The sequence below is a fragment of the Podarcis liolepis genome (genome assembly GCF_965112155.1).
Source record: "Podarcis liolepis genome assembly, chromosome: Z".
NCBI lineage: Eukaryota > Metazoa > Chordata > Lepidosauria > Squamata > Lacertidae > Podarcis > Podarcis liolepis.
Genome location: NC_139570.1, coordinates 29,716,824 through 29,735,840, shown reverse-complemented (window position 1 = coordinate 29,735,840; position 19,017 = coordinate 29,716,824). Strand labels below are relative to the sequence as shown.

General features: G+C 41.2%; 1 protein-coding gene and 1 long non-coding RNA gene across 5 annotated transcripts in view; one reads left to right on the top strand and one right to left on the bottom strand.

The window, feature by feature from the left end:
• Positions 1-581: 581 nt before the first annotated feature.
• On the top strand, positions 582-3,615 carry LOC310697992. The gene is made up of 2 exons (XR_014521285.1): positions 582-881; positions 1,024-3,615. It is a non-coding gene; the product is annotated as an uncharacterized lncRNA (long non-coding RNA).
• ATP7A (ATPase copper transporting alpha) overlaps positions 2,372-19,017 on the bottom strand; it is a 54,339-nt gene continuing 37,693 nt past the window's right edge. For all 4 annotated transcript variants that reach the window (XM_083484574.1, XM_083484575.1, XM_083484576.1 and 1 more), the window contains 8 exons: positions 18,568-18,750; positions 17,130-17,343; positions 15,952-16,098; positions 14,327-14,469; positions 13,641-13,844; positions 13,432-13,549; positions 12,243-12,345; positions 2,372-11,306 (listed from right to left, as the gene is read on the bottom strand). In XM_083484574.1, the coding sequence (XP_083340700.1) occupies positions 11,030-11,306; positions 12,243-12,345; positions 13,432-13,549; positions 13,641-13,844; positions 14,327-14,469; positions 15,952-16,098; positions 17,130-17,343; positions 18,568-18,750 (1,389 nt within the window). In that variant the 3' untranslated portion in view covers positions 2,372-11,029. The remainder of the gene's footprint in view (positions 11,307-12,242; positions 12,346-13,431; positions 13,550-13,640; positions 13,845-14,326; positions 14,470-15,951; positions 16,099-17,129; positions 17,344-18,567; positions 18,751-19,017) is intronic.

Here is a 19,017-nt window from a genome sequence, read left to right as displayed (position 1 = left end):
AGTTTGAAACAGGACGAAGATGACAAGGCAGAGATGAGCAAGGTGGATCACTCCTTTAACCCCCACTTGAGGCAATAGGTCACCCATTTTACAGAAGGAAAATTAGCTAATTTTTCCAAACAGATTTTACCCCAAATATATTACAGTGGTACCGCGGGTTAAGAATTTAATTCGTTCCGGAGGTCCATTCTTAACCTGAAACTGTTCTTAACGTGAAGCACCACTTTAGCTAATGGGGCCTTCCGCTGCCGCCGCCGAGTCACCACTGCGCGATTTCTGTTCTTATCCTGAAGCAAAGTTCTTAACCTGAGGTACTATTTCTGGGTTAGCAGAGTCTGTAACCTGAAGCGTTTGTAACCCGAGGTACCACTGTACACTAAAAACTCAACTGATTTAGGGCAGTGGAGGGTGCTTTTTGTGTTTTTTTTGAAAACCCACATCACTTTATGGCACACACTTTCTGCTTATGATAGTAGGACCCAAAGTATATTTAGGAGATCGATCCTTATCATCCCACCCCTACAAGTTTTGAAGGGAAGGGACTCAGCAAATGAGAGCCTGATGAGAGCTTGCATTTGCTGAATTGAGCTTAGCAGAGGAAAGCTAGCCTGTCAGTGCAAGGAAGGACAGCAGATGCTTCAAACTGTGCTCTAGTATCTAATCTATGTAGATTAAAGCAAAGGAAATGGATGTAGATATAGATAAGGCTTCCAACATGGGATTTGTGAAGGACAGATGTATACAGTACTCAGATTTTAACTATATGCACTCAAAAACTTTTATTTGCACAAATGTAATACAGAGAGCAAGTGCACAGAATGGGACTAGCCAATGTGGTGCCTCCAACTGTTGGACTCCAGCTTCCATCAGCCCTTGCCAGGGTGGTTTATGGACAGGGATGATTGTAGGAGGAAGACCACAGGTCATCCTTGACTCCATCAGCCCTTCCCAGGTGGTCTATGGACAGGGATGATTGTAGGAGGAAGACCACAGGTCATCCTTGACTCCATTAGCCCTTCCCAGGTGGTCTATGGACAGGGATGATTGTAGGAGGAAGACCACAGGTCATCCATCCAAGGCTTAGTTAGTGAGTCAAGGGCCAGTGATACCATCTTTCTTCTAATCTCTTCTTTTCCAATGATGATTAGATGACAGCAGTCAAGTTAAGAAAAGTGAGCAAAGATGCAAGGGCAGGACTATAGCCACAGGAAGCCTGGCTGGTTTCTCTTTTATAAGAGCATTTTGCTTATAACTCTGAACAAGTCCACCCTCTTCTGCTTTTGCCTTTTCACATTGTCGACATCAGCCTCTCCCAACTTTGTGCTCTCCACATTCAAACCAATCATCTCCAATGAACAAGGCCATAGTCCAAAAACATTGGGAGGGCACCATTTTGGAAAAGGGTGGCCTGCATGTCCCTGTCGATTATAGATTTCCTTTAAGGCATTGAAAATAGCAGCTCCTTGAGGGCTAGGGGACACTTGGTGAGGACAGGGAACACAGGGTTGTTTGCTTGTTATTATGTCCTAACTTGTTGTCTTCATTTTGAAGAGGGGGGAAATAGCAGCTCTTAAAATTATATTGTTATATGGTTCGAGGCAGTGGTTCTCTTTTCTAGGGGTATTCACAGGTATGCAGTACCAGCACCCCTTTTGTTGTTGTTAAAAAGTGTGGCACTTACTGCAACAACTTCATAGTGAGTACCAGCAGCTCTTTTTCTAGCAAAGAAAGCACGGGTACTGGGCAAAACAATCTGCTATCTACAGGAAGTCTACCTTGGATTGCCAGCTTTATAAACTGGGTTGCGCTGTAGTTTGGAAGCAGATTTTTTTGGATAGAACAAATTGCTTAAGAACCTAAAAAACCTTGCTGAATCAGGCCAAAGGCCCATCTAGTCCAGCTTGCTGTTCTCACAGTACTCAAGCAGATGCCTCTAAGAAAACTACAAGTGGAACCTGAGCACAAGAGCCCTCTCTCCACTTGTGATTCTCAGCAATGGATATGCAGAGGCACATTGTCTCCGACAGTATAGGAAGAATATAGGAAAGCTAACCCTAGCATGAATCCATTTGGCACCCATTTATACAGATACTAGTTAAGTGACGTGGTGCTTTGGGGTTGGCTTTTCATCCAGAAGGTAGAACCTCTTCCTTTTTTCCTTGTTCCGCTTCCTTTTCTTTCTAAATATATTGTAATGGGAAAGAATCCAAAAGTTCACAGGAGTGGTGCATTGCACACTGTGGTGGTGGCGTGGCACCAATTAAAGAATGTAATTCTGAATGGTGCTTAGCTAGGTGAGATATTTCTGAACAGAAACAGATTGAATGAAACCAAAATGGGGCCCTTCAAATAAAAATCCACACACAACCAGTCTTGTAATGTTGTGATATAACATTTATAGAGCTGAAGGCACATTCTTGACAAGATTATAACTGTGGCATACCCGCCAAATGTAAAATATTATGCATTAAAAGCAAATATTGCACAAAGTTGTTGGTTTTTTTGTTTTGTTTTACAGAGCGTATCCTGAAAATCAAGACATTACATACAGTCATGGCAAGAACTTGTGATTTTTTCAGCTGAAAATTAAATGCAACCCAATGTGTACTCACAATAGTACTTTGTAGAACCCATAATCAGAGTCCCAAGGAGATGAAAACATTTCTCGTTTCCTTAAAAATGCAGGACAGCTTTACAGGAGATTGGGAAAGGCCATTCTTATTGTCACAGGTGACCTACAAATCTGGGCTCACCCAAAACATTTGGAAGGCACCCCAAAAATAATAATGGGTGTGTGCACACTAAGCATGTTAGATTTGCTTACTGAGAAATTGGGACCAGCGGTCGCAACAAACAAGTGAGCTGTCATGTAACTTGTAAAGCAACCTTCAGTCAATTTTTCAGAAATCCTGGACCTGTGTAAGCCACCAGTGAGTCACCTTTGTACTAAAATACCTACATATTTTATTTTTAAAAAAGCAATGGGAAAATGCTATGTAAGCTTCAACCATCTGCCCAGTTGCAGGAGTACACATACACACATCATGTGAGAATTGAACCACCAATGGAACTGCACTCACTGCATTTTGTTTAGATTATCTTACCTCCTAGTCCACTGGCCTTCAACTGGTAGGTTGGGACCTGCTAGTGGGTGGTGGCCCAATCCAATATGGGTTGCAACAGGAGCACTGCCACCATGCAAAAATATGGCAAAATATTAACAAATGAATGTTCGGGTTAGAAGTAGGTCCTAGGTCTGAAAAGGTTGGAGAGCCCATCAATACTGCATATTTGCAGCAGATGGATATAAACCAGTGACATCACCAACCCAACTCTTATCTGAAAGCAGTTTTTCATTTTTTAAGAAAACGTAATTGCTTTTAACAGACACACCTAAAAAGAGAGAGATGGGTGTACATTTAACTGAATAAATGTACATGTAGCGCTTTAAAAAACTAACAAGGTAGACATCCAACTTGGCAAAACAGGGAGGGGAGGACAAGACAGATGATTAAATCAGCATTCAGTTTGCCAGCCAGCCAAATGTGATCTAGAGGAAAGGGAAGCCCTGACTTGCATTTATGTCTGGATTTACTTTCTGGATAGTAATTTAAATGAAGCAGACAGCAGAACATCTTGCCTAACAGTGGAGAAGAGCAATAAATAAATCAAATAAAATGTAAATGCATAGCTTTTTCTGCAGCTTTTTAAAAATAGCTTTTTTGATATTTTAACACACATGAGTTAACATAAAACTGTAAATAAATGAAATGTGCTCAAGACAGGAAACAAACCATATTTACAGGCAGAGTACATTTTATCGGACTCACTTGCTAGATCATCACCTTGCCGTGGTGAGTGGGCTTTCACATTCCTATGACCCTTGTGAGAGAAGCTGTTGGAAGCCTTGGGCTCCCAGCAGGGTCACCCAAGGCGGTAAGGTCAAAGGGAAGGAGCTAGGCAAATAAGGATCCAAGAAGTCCGCAACAGCAGAACAGGCAGAAGATAACAAGTGGCATGTTGCAACGGCTGTGAAGGCGGATGAAGGCTGCAGCAGATAAGAATCTACCAATCGTCATGATACTCATGCCATCGGAATAGAGCCTTACTGCAAAGACTGTGTCATGGTCAGCACAAACTGATCTACACACATAAAACAAAGTCATGCACAGGCATCTTTCAAAAACCCATCCCAAACCCCCCAAAGTCCCATGGTGATTGGCAATGGTAATGCGGGCAGGATCATGAAATCTGGAAGCCCCTAGTCATAAACCGGCACATAGGCGGTGAATACAGATTCCGTTGTTCTGACTCAAGGAATGAGGCAGTTGAGCAGCTCAGCAGCTGTATCCATGACTGAGCAGCCCTTTTTAGGATCCACTCTGCTCACCCTGAAAAGAGGGAGGGGCTAGAAAATGTGCCCTAGACGTAGTCTACCCTCCTTTTTCCCTGACTGGATTACCGCACCCAGTGGGGTCACCACCCAGAGGTCATAAAAGACAATTGAATTTTGGAAGATGGAATATATGGACTTTGTGGGATAACACAGAAAATGAGCATCCTGAATGCAGCCATCATTGCAAGAGAGCTGCAACGTTTTAACATTGATATTGAAGTGCTTCAAGACTCTTGAAAAGCAGGAGAGGGACAACTGAAGGAAGAAACACATTCTTCTGGAAAGGTCTATCTGAACAAGAACATCAAAAAATGGGGTAGGCTTCGCTATCAAAAATGATCTTGTGAAGCTCTTGTCAGAAGTCCCTACCGGCATTAATGAGCAACTGTCAACCCTTTGAATAAATCTCACCAAAAACCAACAGGCTACTATTCTAATTGCTTATGCACCAACACTGGATGCCAATGAAGACATTAAAGAAAAACATTTACTCTCAACTGGATACCATCCTATCAGAGACACCTAAGTCCTCCTGGGTGATTTTAATGCAAGAGTTGGGCAAGATTTCAATCTGTGGCCTGGGACTATTGGAAAAGGAGGAGTTGGCAACAGCAACCAGAACGGAGTCTTATTTTTGACTATATGTGCAGTACACAACCTTGATATTACTCATTTCCGGGTTTGAACTCCTCAGGTTCCAAGTAGTTCAAGAACTAAGCTGTTCAAAAACTGAGGTACCACTGTATTTTCCCCCCCAATTTGAACTGTATTTACCCCCCCCCCCGTGGTGATTTTCTTGAGTCAATATGAGAGTACCCCTAAACATTTTTTTTTAGAAAAATAGCACTAAGTTATACCATAAAATTATATATCAATGGAAAGAAAATTTAACGAAGAATGTAATGCAATAACTTTTATGAAGGATTATTTATTACAACAGCAGTCATAAAGAAGAAACATGAAACACACAGAAAAAATGAGATATACAGGTTAAATTGCCGTGTTGGCACTTTGCAATAAATAAGTGGGTTTAGGGTTGCAGTTTGGGCACTCGGTCTCTAAAAGGTTTGCTATCACTGTCTTAGACTATGTAATTGTCCAAGCTGAAGATCACTGTGATGTGCCAGAGCTATGACAAGTTCCGACAACTGCTGGACAGATCACCAGTTAATATGCTCCACAACGGCTATCAAGATACCTCAATGCAGGCTTCAAGGAAGGAAACAAAGGTGCAAAGTGAACACTGAAGCTCTTCAAGAGCCTATTAAGTGGGATTGCTTCCAAATGACTTTTAAGGACCATCTTTTTTCAGAGTTCCCTGATAACAATGAGGAACACTGGGCCAAGCTAAAAACATCCATTATTGCAGCCTGTGAACAAACTCTTGGATACCAAACCAAGAAACATCAGGACTGGTTTGATGAGATGGCAGTGAGATTGAACGCATTGTTGACAAGAAAAGGGAGGCCTTTCAGATCTGGCAAAGAGATAGAAACTGTGCCACTAAGAAAAAAACCTATGTCAGCGCTAAGGCTGAAGTTCACAGAGGAACCAGAAAACTAAATAACACCTGGTGGATAAAAAAAGCTCAAGAGATCCAGCACTTAGCTGACACTCATGATGCACAAAGTTTCTTTAAAGCCACAAACACCATCTATGGGCCAGTAAATCATGACATATGCCCCCTACACTCAACAGATGGTACTACACTTCTAAAAGATAAAGAAGCTATTCCACTGTGCTGGAAAGAACAATACCAGCATCTCCTTAACCACAACTCCGCCATAGCTGCTGAGGTCTTCTCACAAATTCTGCAAAAATAAATCAGAGATCAGCTTGCTGTATCTCCAAATCTGGGAAAGTTGTGTACAGTTATTAACAAAATGAAAAACAACAAAAACAGCAGACCTGATGGGATACCTGCCAAAGTCTTCAAAGTGGGCGGAATTGAACTTACACAACAACTTCACAAGCTCATCGAAAAAATCTGGGAGAGAGAAGAGATCCCACTTATAAACGCCATCCCCAACTCCACGAAAGATTCCATCAACGGTGTCTCTGAAAAGTTTTACACATCACTTGGGAATACTGGCGAACTAATGCCAGTGCACTGGAAGAAGCAAAGATCACCAGTGTCGAAGCAATGATTCTTCAACATCAACTTTGTTGAACTGGTCATGTTTTGCAGATAGCTCATTATTGTCTTCCAAAGCAATTACTCTATTCCAAACTTAAAAATGGAAAGCATAATGCCGGTGGTCAACAAAAGAGGTTTAAAGACTCTCTCAAGGCAAATCTTTAAAAATGTGGTATAAACACCGACAACTGGGAAACACTGGCCTGCGACTGCTCCTTTTGGAGAATAGCCTTTACCAAAGGTTTCATGGACTTTGAAGACGCTTGAACTCAGGATGAAAGGGAGAAACGTGCTAGGAGGAAGGCACGCTTGGCAAACCCTCACCGTGATCAACTCCCATTTGGAAACCTCTGTCCCCACTGTGGAAGGACGTGTGAATCCAGAATTGGCCTCCACAGTCACTTACAGACTCACTGCTAAGACCGTGTTCATGGAAGGCAATCTTACTCGGCTACGAGTGATTGCCAAAGAAGAAAGAAGAAGACATTTTATCGGAACACTGTACAGTCAAGACAGTAAAGTAATTTTGGTTCTTTGAATTAAAGCCAAGTATAAGCTATTATTCACACAGCATCAAGATGAACATTCCAAAAAAGTTTGGCAAATCACACATAGAAAGGGAAGACACACTGGGTGGGCTTCTGCATCAAGTATGTGATAGCAGTACATTTCAAACCACCACAGAATCATAGAATTGTAGGGTTGGAAGTGACCCCAAGGGACCCCCTACAATGTAGATAAAATCTACACACTAACTCTGCTGCTGAGGAAACAGTGCCTTTGGATCCTCTTTCATTTTTTAAAAAATTAGATTTTATTAAAGCTTTTTCATAATACAAGTAGATAAAAGAAACTTAAAAAAAAGAGAGAAAGAGAAAAGCAGAGTCCTCTGTCAAAGGAAGCTTGTAACTTTTGTCTCACACAGGATGTAGTGAACTCTCCCAGCTCCCACCTGGGAGCTTTCCTTTCTTCTCCCAGTCTCTAACCCTGAGAGTTAGAGAGTCTTCCTTTCCATGCCTCTCGGTCAGGGTCCTTCCACCAATTATCCACTACCTTTGTGTGCATGTAATCCTTGGACCCCAATAATGTCCCAGAGCAGAGGAAACCAAAGATGAAAAATAAAGATAGAGAAGAAAGAAGATAAAACACATCCTCTTTCAGATCTTTTCTGTAAGGAAGCCACTAAAATACACTATCCTATTTCTTGGGCAGTAGCCCTTAAGAGGACAGAGAGGAAACCAAATTTAACAGCTGGCAGTGAAACATTATGGATTCTACCTTCTATTTTCTGCCTCAAGAGACACAGAGAAGACTGGAAGATTGTTATGACATGATCATGAATGGCAAATGCTAGTAGCTCATCTCCTGCCAAAAGATAGCACCTACTCCCACAACTTATCTTGTGAATGATCAAAGTGATGTGACAGCTGAAATCCTGTAAATGTTTCATCAAAACACGTCACAAATATTTTTCGAAAGGGGAAAGTGCAGATTTGTTCAGCCTCAAAAAACAAAAACATCCACCGTCAACTGATACAGACCCGACTGTGTGGTCCTCCACACCAATTCTCTGGTTTCTCCCTAGCTATAATTCAACTTAGATATGAACCCTTTCAATACAAGCCTTGACATATAACCGCTGCTCCAAAGGAAGAAAACTGTAATACTTCTAGGACAGGCATAGGCAAACTCAGCCCTCCAGAAGTTTTGGGACTACAATTCCCATCCTCCCTAGCTAGCAGGACCAGTGGTCAGGGATGATGAGAGTTGTAGTCCCAAAGCATCTGGAGGGCTGAGTTTGCCTATGCCTGTTCTAGAATAATACCATTTATCAGGCAACAAACAGGAACTAAACTGAGGTATCATATGGGTCAGATTTTCTTGAGGTGGCAGGACAGGAAGTTAATGGCTCTTCACTGCAGGCTTAACGGGCATTGAAACTGCAGAGCAAGTAAAGTGGATAATTATTCAGGCAAGTAAAGGCTCCCAGACTGGCATGCCATTAAAATTTTAAAATATCTGTTTCTCAGAGTGAAGCCATCACCAGCTCTGCTTTAATAGGCTGATTCCATCAGAAAGAAATTGGCTGCTCTTTCCAACTAATATTTCAAGCATGCTTTGTGCAAATTACAAGGGAGGGGAGAATATAACTTCAAGGGCAGAACAGTGAGATGCAGAAAAATAAATTTCCAAGATTTCTGTTTCACACAGATCAAACATCAAAAACTATTTTCTGTAACCACCTCCTCAGTATCTTTCCATCATTATTACTATTTTGAAACGCAACATCATTGTGAAAATATTTCATTGAGCTTTCCATTGAGCCACTATTGGGCAGTCAATATGGTGTTCTATGCTCAGTTAAGATGCAGTCTTACAAACATTTCTAGTTTAAAGATTTTTAGAGCACACAATTTACTTCATTCCAAATACACACATTTTTTCACCACTCTTGCCAGTGGTGTTTGATGGCTGGCACAGGACCCAACACTTGCATCTAATATGCCAGGTGAAAGGGGGCAAATCGACAGGAAGGGGCCCTTGGCCCTTGCTTTTCCTTTGAAGCCAGCCCCACCCCCTTTTCTGGTAAACCCGGTCTCTTGAGTCAAACTGAGGCTGCAGAGGGTAAGTGGCCACATAACAGCCAAGGACAAAGGGCCGGTGCAGGCCAGCTAAATTCATGATTCCTGAATGTGGGACAGACCTGCACAGGGTGTGTGCCAGAGAGGGTCAGGATTCTGAGTCAGATGATGACTTACTCCCTGGCAGTGGACTTTCACTGATATACTTTCTGTACTCTTATTATCCCATCATGACTTGGGGTGGGAGTGAAACAGCTGCAGTTTGGCTTCATTTCCCCCCTAAGTATGGCTTTAGGAATGGGATTAATGATGACTAAAACTGGTGCATTAATGCCCCTGCAGGTCAAGAACAATAGCCCTGGTGTTTTCTGAACCGTGGTCCTCTCTCTTGCTACTTTAAACACTATAAAATGCCTCTATTATCAGGTTAAAGGACTCTACAATGTATGTCTTCAACCATTGTTCAAATATCAACATTGCAATATTCACTGCAAAGGATTACAATCTAAGACCTGCTGAACTGTAAACATGGTGAGAAACGTGGGCAAATCTAGTGCCAATCTCTTTAAAAGTTAAATAATATAACAAATGTATATTGTGATGCAGGGAGACGAAACAATAGCTTCCCATCAATGCAGAACCCGCGCTTTGGCTTAGCACTGCCTTCCCAACCCTTACACCCTCGAGATGTTCTGAACTGCAAAACTCCCGACAGACCCAAGCCAGCACAGTCGTAACTGTAGCGGTAGCATTGCGACAACCATGACAATTTTTAGTTGAGCAAAATGGAAAAGAAATTAAAAGTTCCAAGACGAAATTTTGTGATCTGCTCAGAAATAAATAAATAAAGATTGCTCAGGAGCCTTTAAAAAAAAACTAAACAAAAAAACCTCATACTCAAAATGCAAGAATGGGAGCTCCCTGAAAGCGCTGAAGGAAAACACATCTTTTTAAACTCTGCAGTGTCAAACATCTCAAACTCACCAGCATACATCTCAGATCATAGATTCATAGAACCGGAAGGAACTGTGAAGGACACCTAGTCCAACCTGCTGCAATACGGGAATATTTTTGCCCAACATGGGGCTCAAACCCACGGCCCTGAGATTAAGAGTCTCATGCTCTGCCGACTGAGCCACTCCATCTTTTTGAAGTTACAAAGACACAGACCTTTGAGTAATGAAAAACATCACAAGGCATGGCCCTGACTCCTTGATTCTTTGTGTGGCAGTGGCTGTGGCAAGAGTGGAGCTCCTCTATACACTTGAAAGCACCGTTCTCACCAGTAGCCTCGGGTGAGTGAACTGAATTGTCTATAGCTCTGCAGCTGGGATGGGGAGGAGAAACAAATAACGGGAATTGTTTCCTTTTTTTTCCAAATCATGGGAAAACCTGTGTTGCAATGTTTTCTGAAAAATGCCATTTTACACATAGCAAATTAGGAAGAAATTATGAAGACAACCATTACAAAATAAGGCACATCTGTGTTTAAAAAAAAAGGAAAGGAAAAAAGAAATCATGGTTTCTATCCTTACTTGTTCACACTCTATAAAATAATGTCGCATTGCATGCAAAGACATGGCCTAGAAACCATGGGCTGGTGACTGCCCTTTCATGATCCCAGCAGCTCAGCAGTGTCTTGCTCTGCACTGGCTTCCAGTGCATACTGTGGCTTGTGAGTGTTGGTTTTGGATAAGCTCTGGCTTGCTAATACTGGCAAAGCACTGCAGAAACTGCCAGCCTCTTGAGTTAGAAGTGATTTTTTTTGGAGGGGTGGGGATATAATTGCCCTGGTCAACTGAGCAATTGAAATCCAATTCAAAACGATTGGAAACACAGTGCAGCTGGTCAACCTCCAGAATAGATCAGTGCATGAAGAGAGACCAAGTTCACTTCTCAGCAAAAAGAAGACTTTCAGAGAGTTGTGTCATCTTCCTCCCGGGAATCTACAACTAGAAGGGAGTGCTTGTCTGGCTCACTGAGGACTATGCTGCTAAGGGACCGCTTGTCAGAGAAGAGGGAGTTTAAGGAAGCTCGGCTGTAAGTGACAATTCGGTCCATGAGGTTCAGCTTTGGGGATCTTGGTCCAGTTTCATCAATTCCAATGTGGACACTGATTTCGGAAGGGCTCTTCTGCCTCACCTGGCCATGGGTACGCCGTTCATATTTCTCACAGGTGGGTTTCTTATAGCTAAAGGGAAGGGAAAATGCACAAAAATCACCTCTGCATCAGTTTGAAACAGGGTTGCAATTTAATCATTCAGGTAATAATTATTAAAGCTTGTAGTCTGGACTCTGGATGAGAACCTAGAGGCTGAGAGGGAGGGTGTGTCAGAAGGAAGATGAATTGATATTGATTTTTATATATTCATAACTTTGTATTGATGTAACAGTTTTATATGTAACTGTGTGTTTCTGCAATATTTTACTTTAAGTTGTCTTTTTTGTACCCCTCTTAAAGAGATTTTTAAAAAATATATTAAGAGGTACAGAAATTAAATAATCAATAATCAAATCAAACTGTGCCAGTTTCCTCCCCTGACTGGCTCCAGAGGTGCCCAGCTACAATATCATCCATAACCAGAACAGACCAGGCTGAGGAGCCAGACAGTTCTCTATGTTGCCTGCAATGTCTTTGTGTGAAGGGAGGAAATCCTAACTGGGATGGAAGTGTGGATATAACGTCTCCTTCTCTTAAAATGCTGTCGCAGGGCTGAGAAGGACAAAGTGGGAATGTGAAAACCATGGTAGTCCAGCAACTCACAATATTTGATCCCCAATTTAACCAAGGATCAAATCTTTAATTAGGCTAACGAGCTTAATCGGCAATAACTGCAAAAACTGGCATTCTCTAAATAGAGTTGTGATGAGGCTGAATGAGACACGCAATGCATTAAAATACATTATTGAAAGCTCACTGCATTGAACAGCAGTTATGGGGCAGGGGATTCTTCTGGAAAACTACAGGCACAGGTAAGTCCTACCTGAATTTTGAAAAGGTAGGACAGAACCCAGCTTGCTGCTTATCCTCTTTGGAAGAGCAAATTATTTTTCTCAAAATGCAACCATGGACTTCACAAGCAAGTCATGAAAGTAAGAATGAGAAGCTTGAGGATATTGTACTTACAATTTTAGCAGCAGAGAAGACAACACAACAGAAACGGAAGAGGCAGCCATTGCTGCAGAGCCCATCCAAGGCTGCAGAACCAAACCAACTGGAAGGAAGACGCCTGGGGAGGGAAATTGGAAATAACTCTAGGGGATGTTAAAGAACAAAGTCACAAACATGATCCTGAAATGCATTAAAAAAAATCAAAGCATCTTAAATTAGTGTTTATGTAGGGGGCAAAGCAGAGCTGACGGCAAAACCCAAGTATAGGATTTATGGACTTGCAGAGGACCTAGCTAGAGTATCAATTGTAGAGTTTTGTAACACTGCATATTTAATCAAACAGCTGCACTTAGAACAGTCTGGAAACTGCAGCTGGTCCAAAGCAAGGCCAGCTTGACCATTTATGGTCCATTTACAGTTCCCATCACTTTTTAATTGGTTTTAACCTTTAAACTCATAAATGTGTTGGAACCAGGTTTTCTCTCATGTGTACCTGCCTACTCATTGCTTAAGGCCCTCTTCGGAAGTACAGCTCACGCAAATAACTTTGGGTGATAGGGCAGCATGCAAATGCCAAAAATTAAGCAAGCAAGTAAATATAATCCAGTTTGTTCAGCCCAGACACTGAGGTCCAGTTCTGAGGGCCGTCTGGCAGTTCCTCATTGCAAGATGTGACGCTACAGGGAACCAGACAGATAGCTTTCTCAGTAATGGCGCCTTCCCCATGGAACACCCGCACCCCATCAGTTGTCAAGGAAATAAACAACTATACAACTTTCAACAGACATCTGAAGGCAGCCCTGTATCAATAAGTTTTTAAAGTCTGAAATGTCAGTATTTTTTAATATTCTGTTGGAAGCTGCTCAGAGTGGCAGGGGGAAACCCAGTCAGATAGGTAGGGTATGTATGTATGTATGTATGTATGTATGTATAAATAAATAAATATAAACTGGAAAAGCTTCCCTTTTTTCTACCCACTATAATTTGCATGAACATTTAAGAATGTTTGGGTATCAGTTGCAACCCTTAACATTCTTCTTTCTGTGCAACATATTTACATCAACTGCAGCTTTCTTCTTTTTCTCACACACAAATTTCTCCCACATTAAGGAATTGTTAATTGATATATACTTTCAATTAATGTTCCATGGAAGAAAAAAAAGCAATATTATACATATTGTCAAAGTCCAGAATCATCACATACCAGCAGCTACAGGAACTCCGACAAGATTGTAAATGAGAGCAAAGACAAAGTTGATTCGTATCCTTTTAACAGTCTTCCGTGATAAATCTATGCTTGCCACCACATCCAACAAATCATTCTGCCAAGTAAGAATTAACAAGACTAGTTACATTGGTGGCATAATTTGTTTTACATTGAATTAAGGGTCTTCACTCTATCCGATCACTTACCCTAATCAAAACCACATCTGCTGCCTCAATGGCCACATCTGTGCCTGTGCCAATGGCAATTCCAACATTAGCCATGGCAAGAGCAGGGGAATCATTGATCCCATCCCCCACCATTGCTACCCGTTTCCCTTCATCCTGCAGTTGCTTTACTTTGGCAACCTTGTGGGAAGGAAGGACCTCAGCAAACACTTTAGTGATGCCAACCTGAAAAAGAAAAGGAAGTCCAAAATCATACCAGAAGATTCCTCAGACACAAAAAAAAATACAGCTGTTAAGAATAATGAGATCTGTGGACCTACGAGATTCTCATCTTCGAAAAGCATTCCCCCAATGAGTGGCATTGCTTAGAAATATCAAAGCATTATTTACCTCAGTACATCTCAAGCGATCTGATGCTGTAGACCAGCAATCCCTGCCTCCAAATGTCCAGGGACCAGTAGCATATCTGGTCCCTGAAGCATCCCACCCAACCTGAGCTGTGGTGGAGTCACCAGGGACTGGCAGCTGGCGGCTCTCAGAACCTGTGTGTGGACCACCACTTTGAGTAACACTGATTTAACTGATGCTCCAATGACTGAATAAGTAATCTATTGCATTTTTAAAAATTGAAGGGGGGAACCTTTGGACCTTGTAGGCATTAGGAAAATTGCCTGAAGCAAGGCAAGCCAACATATGGAGCAGCTTACCTGAGAGGCAATAGACCTGGCTGTTTTGCTATTATCACCAGTCATCAGAACAACTTCTAAACCCATAGCCTTCAAAGTACGGACTGCCAGCTCTGCTTCAGGTTTCACAGTATCAGCAATAGCTACCAAGCCACAGAGTTCTCCTAGACAGACATGAATATGTTTCCATTAATCTTCTTTGTTTTCTGAAGAGAACAGAAATACTATTTTTCCTCTTTCCTTCACCCCCTTTCTCCTTCCACCCATGGGGCATTGCACAAATTTAAAGATGGGCTGTTCTTCTCACTTTCCAAGGCAGTGATACTGGCTTTCTGGGCAGAAAGCTTCCAGAAAGTTTCTTAAAGCCCTAGAACTATTGGTATTTAGCTTGTCTTGCATGCAGAACACAAAACTTTAAAAGTATGCCACATTACACGCCCTCCTTCCCTTTCTCTCTCTCTCTCTCTCTCTCCCTCTCCAGATCTCAAATAATATTTCTAATAGCCAAACCTATCTGAATCGAGGTTCTGTGGGAATCAATAATGCACATTAAATGTCGCTTAAAAGTTATATGCAAATACATTTACTGGCAGCTTTACTTGGAAAGCATTTTAACGGAAGTAATTGTAAATACACACAGGTCCTGCTTTGCAAACATAATCTGTTCCTGTGAAACAGTTTGTAAGGCGGGCGCTCACATAGCAAGCTCCATTCCTTCCTAGGGAGAAAACCACAACATGCCCCCAAATTGTTTAAATAAAACCCCGTAAAACCATTAACAACATTACTATAATGAATAAAATCACAAACACTGTTACAATTAAACTACATACCTGTATTTATTCAACAAGAAAGCAACGAAACACAAGCCAAACACAAGTTTTGTGGCACAAAGAGCTGACAAGGGAGGAAGGGAACGGGGATTTTTCGGTGAATGCAATTGTGTATCTGTAAATTTGTCTCTCTGTATATCTGTCTCTCTGACTGTTGTTCGGATATCTGATTCAAGACATTCACTTGGTAATGTTAGGTTACAAATCCTTCATGTGTAGATACCTGAAGACTTGTATAACAAGTGTTTACATACTGGGACCTGTGTGTATTTTAAGACAGAAGTCAATTGAAAATACTTATTTACATTGCTTAATGTTTAAAGGAAAATGACACTGGATAGGATTACTGTACTGCTTTGTGTATATATTTATTATAGGAATAGTCAACAGGGAAAAAGAAGTTAAGAACAATGTTAGACCTTCCAGTTTGACAGGATTTGTAGCCACACATTGGATTATCTATTAATATTATGAAACAATTCATTTTGAGAACTGGAATATTTTATATAGAAAAATATAGCATACTGTAAGAACATAAGAAGAACCTGCAGGATCAGACCAATGGCACATCTAGTGCAGCATCCTGTTATCATATTCTGCTCTCATGGTTAGTAGCCTTTTGATACCTGTCTCCCCCACAAATTTGTCTAATTCTCTCTTAGAGCTCTCTTTTATCTGTCTTGAAAATATTTTGCTCCTTATTGCTTGAAGTACAACTTTTTCAGTCACTGTTTACTCCTTAGCTGCGTTCTTCCCTGCCTTTTCAACGTATCACACATAAAATCCAAACCTAATCCTCATTATCAAGCTTACCATCCACAGCCACAAGAACAGCAGTGCGACCTCGACGTTCGTGCTCAATCATGGCACTATCAACTTCATTTCTGACAAGCAGACCATTTCTAGACATCCACTCCCGGTTTCCAATTAGAACAGAATACTTGTGGGAACCCCAAGTAGCTGAAAGGAAAATATTACTGCAGTTTCTGAGAAACAGGTGACCTGTTAATTACACACTGCTGCTGGTGCATGCTAAGTTTGCAGGAGCATTTACTCATGGCTATTCACGAACATTTATTCACTAGGGATCTATGGCTAGGGACCACAGGTGTGTGGTCAGAATTATCCAGATTATGCACTTGTGCAACAGTGTGCTTACAGCTGAGCTACATGAGCAGCATAGTCACACGGTACAACTTTAGTTGCGACTGTATTACTTCAAGCTGAAGGTAGGGGAAATTGCATGTTTGAAGGCACTCCCAATGTATTCGAGTCTAGTTTTAATCCTTACAAAAGCTTATTTGGGGGTGGGGAGGGAGAAAGATTCAGATACACATCCGACCTGATCTCCAGTAAGAGATGATTCAGTCCAGTGAGAACTGCAACACATGTTTATCCCACTTGGAATGCCTTGCAATACTTTAAATTGATAAAATAAGGGAAATAGTTGACTAAAGAAAACTAAGAGAGAGTGAGAGATGCTGCTCCAGGTAGGAAAATATACTAAACTACGGCTCCACTGAGTTTTGGGCTAGCATACACCCCATTTTACTCTCTTTCTCATGAAAAGATAGAAAACTGAAAGCTTTCACTTTTGATGCCAAATAAAAGGCAGTTTCCCAATACAGCTGAACTCAAGAAACCAGTTTATAGGAAACCCAAAGCTGGCACTTTCAGTTGTGCTTAAAGGAGGGAAAGAGGTAGTGTATGCACTCAAGGCTTACTTCATCTCATTCTTGTGACACTAAACCACAGTTACAGCGGAAGTGGATCAGAATAAAGAAGATCAAGAGGAAATTGCCCCCAGTTCCCCTCAGAGCTTTTACAAGGCACAATATACTATTGGGCTGGTATTTTACTTTTTTAAAAGCAAAGGAGACCTCAGATCCCACCCTCAGTGAAAGAGAAAGGCTGATGCACCTCTAGCAACAGATGCCAAAACAAGGCTTCTGCTTACATGAAGCACATTTGACAGATTCATCTCAACTTACTTGGCAACTGCTCATCAATAATCAAGGCAGGATGCATAATTTCCTCAATCTTCTCATCCATTTTCACAAGGGCTGAATTCCTGACATTGTTCTCTTCCATGGTCTCACTCCTGCTGCACAACAGGGCTTCAATATTGGTGACTTTACAGCTAATGCCACAGCCAGGGACTACTTGAAAATCAGTACAAGTTCCAAGGGTGTCTGTGTCCAATTCCTAAAGAGAATATATAATCAGATAGTGCTTGGGATTTGGTAAATGCATACTAGACTTTAAAAGTCATTCTGCAAAAGCATATACACACCCAAGATTGTAATGTGAGAAACTGAGCCTTCAGAGTCATTGGCTCAGTCCTGTGGAACACCCTGCCACTAGGGATTCAGCAGGTGCCATCTGTGCCAAGTTTTAAATGTGTTAAAAACTTTTCTGTTACACCAGGCCTATGAAGGCAATAAGGAGTATACCCCCCACAATGGCCTATTGATACTTGCATTTAATTTCTTTTTTCTTTTAACTAGTTTTAAACTTTTTTGTTTTTATTGTTTTTAAATTGTTGTAAACTGCTGTGATATATCTTTATGATGCAGTGGTATATCAATATTTTTATAAATAAATAATACATAGTAGGTTGAGGGAACAAAGTACAAAGGAGCTTAAGACTAAAGAGGTGCTAAGAAATAATCACATATTTGTAAGACCGGTAAATAATGAGGCTTTTCAGAAAGCCAAATGAGGTTTATTAATTTCAGTGGGTCTTCTCTGAGCAGAACTTACGTTATATACAACTCCATAGATTTCTAGACAATTCAGAATTATGTACACAGAGCTGTATTAATTATAATTATTTAAATATAATTCACTAAGTAAAATTAACCAGTTACTAAAAATATACTGTAGTAAATATCATTGTGGTGCCCATTGGCTTACATTGTTATCCCACCCTTGTTCCAAGCAGTTCAGGGTGGCATGCATGATTCTCTCTCCACCCCAACCCTCCCCATTTGATGACATCCTGATAACCATCCTATGAGGCAGATAAAGCAAAAGCAGAGCAATTGGGTCAAGGTAACCAAGTGAGCTTCATGTGTTAGTGGATATTTGAACCTGGGTGGCCCCATCCCAGTATGACATGCTGAGAGAGACTGTAGGAGCACATCCCTCTGCTGGTCAGAATATTGCAGCTGTTCCTTTACTTCACAGCATGCTATGAGCTCAAAATCCTATACTCATGAACTCTCACTCCAGAGAGAAATCTGATGACAAAGACAGCCTCACCATGCCACAACATTTCCAGATAAGGTGTGAATATGTAGCAAATGTGGTTATTTCACTGCATGGCAGGAAAGTTCAGACATGGCTGTTATGTCCCCCACAATTAAGTTGGTACTTGGCAGATAGTTAAGAGGGTGAATCAAGAAATCTCTGTATGTGCTCCTCTACCTGTTTGCAGTATTTGGTAATAGCTGCTCCCAGGGGGTGCTCACTGTTGCTCTCAGCGGTTCCCACTAGTGCCAAAATCTTATTGCGTGGCATCCGGTTACTCTCCACTAGGATCTTCACCTGCATCACCACTGGAGTTCCATGGGTGATAGTCCCTGTCTTATCAAATACCACAACCTTAACCTGCAAAAAGAACGCAAACACATTAGAAACCAAGTGCTTTCTGTCCGCCACCCCCCCCTTTTTTTGCAGACTAAAGTCATACAAGCTTTGGGGAAGGATAAATAAATGAATAAATAAATAAATTTTATTTGTATCCCGCTCTCCCCAGCCAAAGCCAGGCTCAGAGTGGCTAACATCATATAAATAAGACAATATGCATAGTACAATATACAATATGCAAATAAAATAACATTCAACATTCATCAAAACAATATAGAATAATATTAA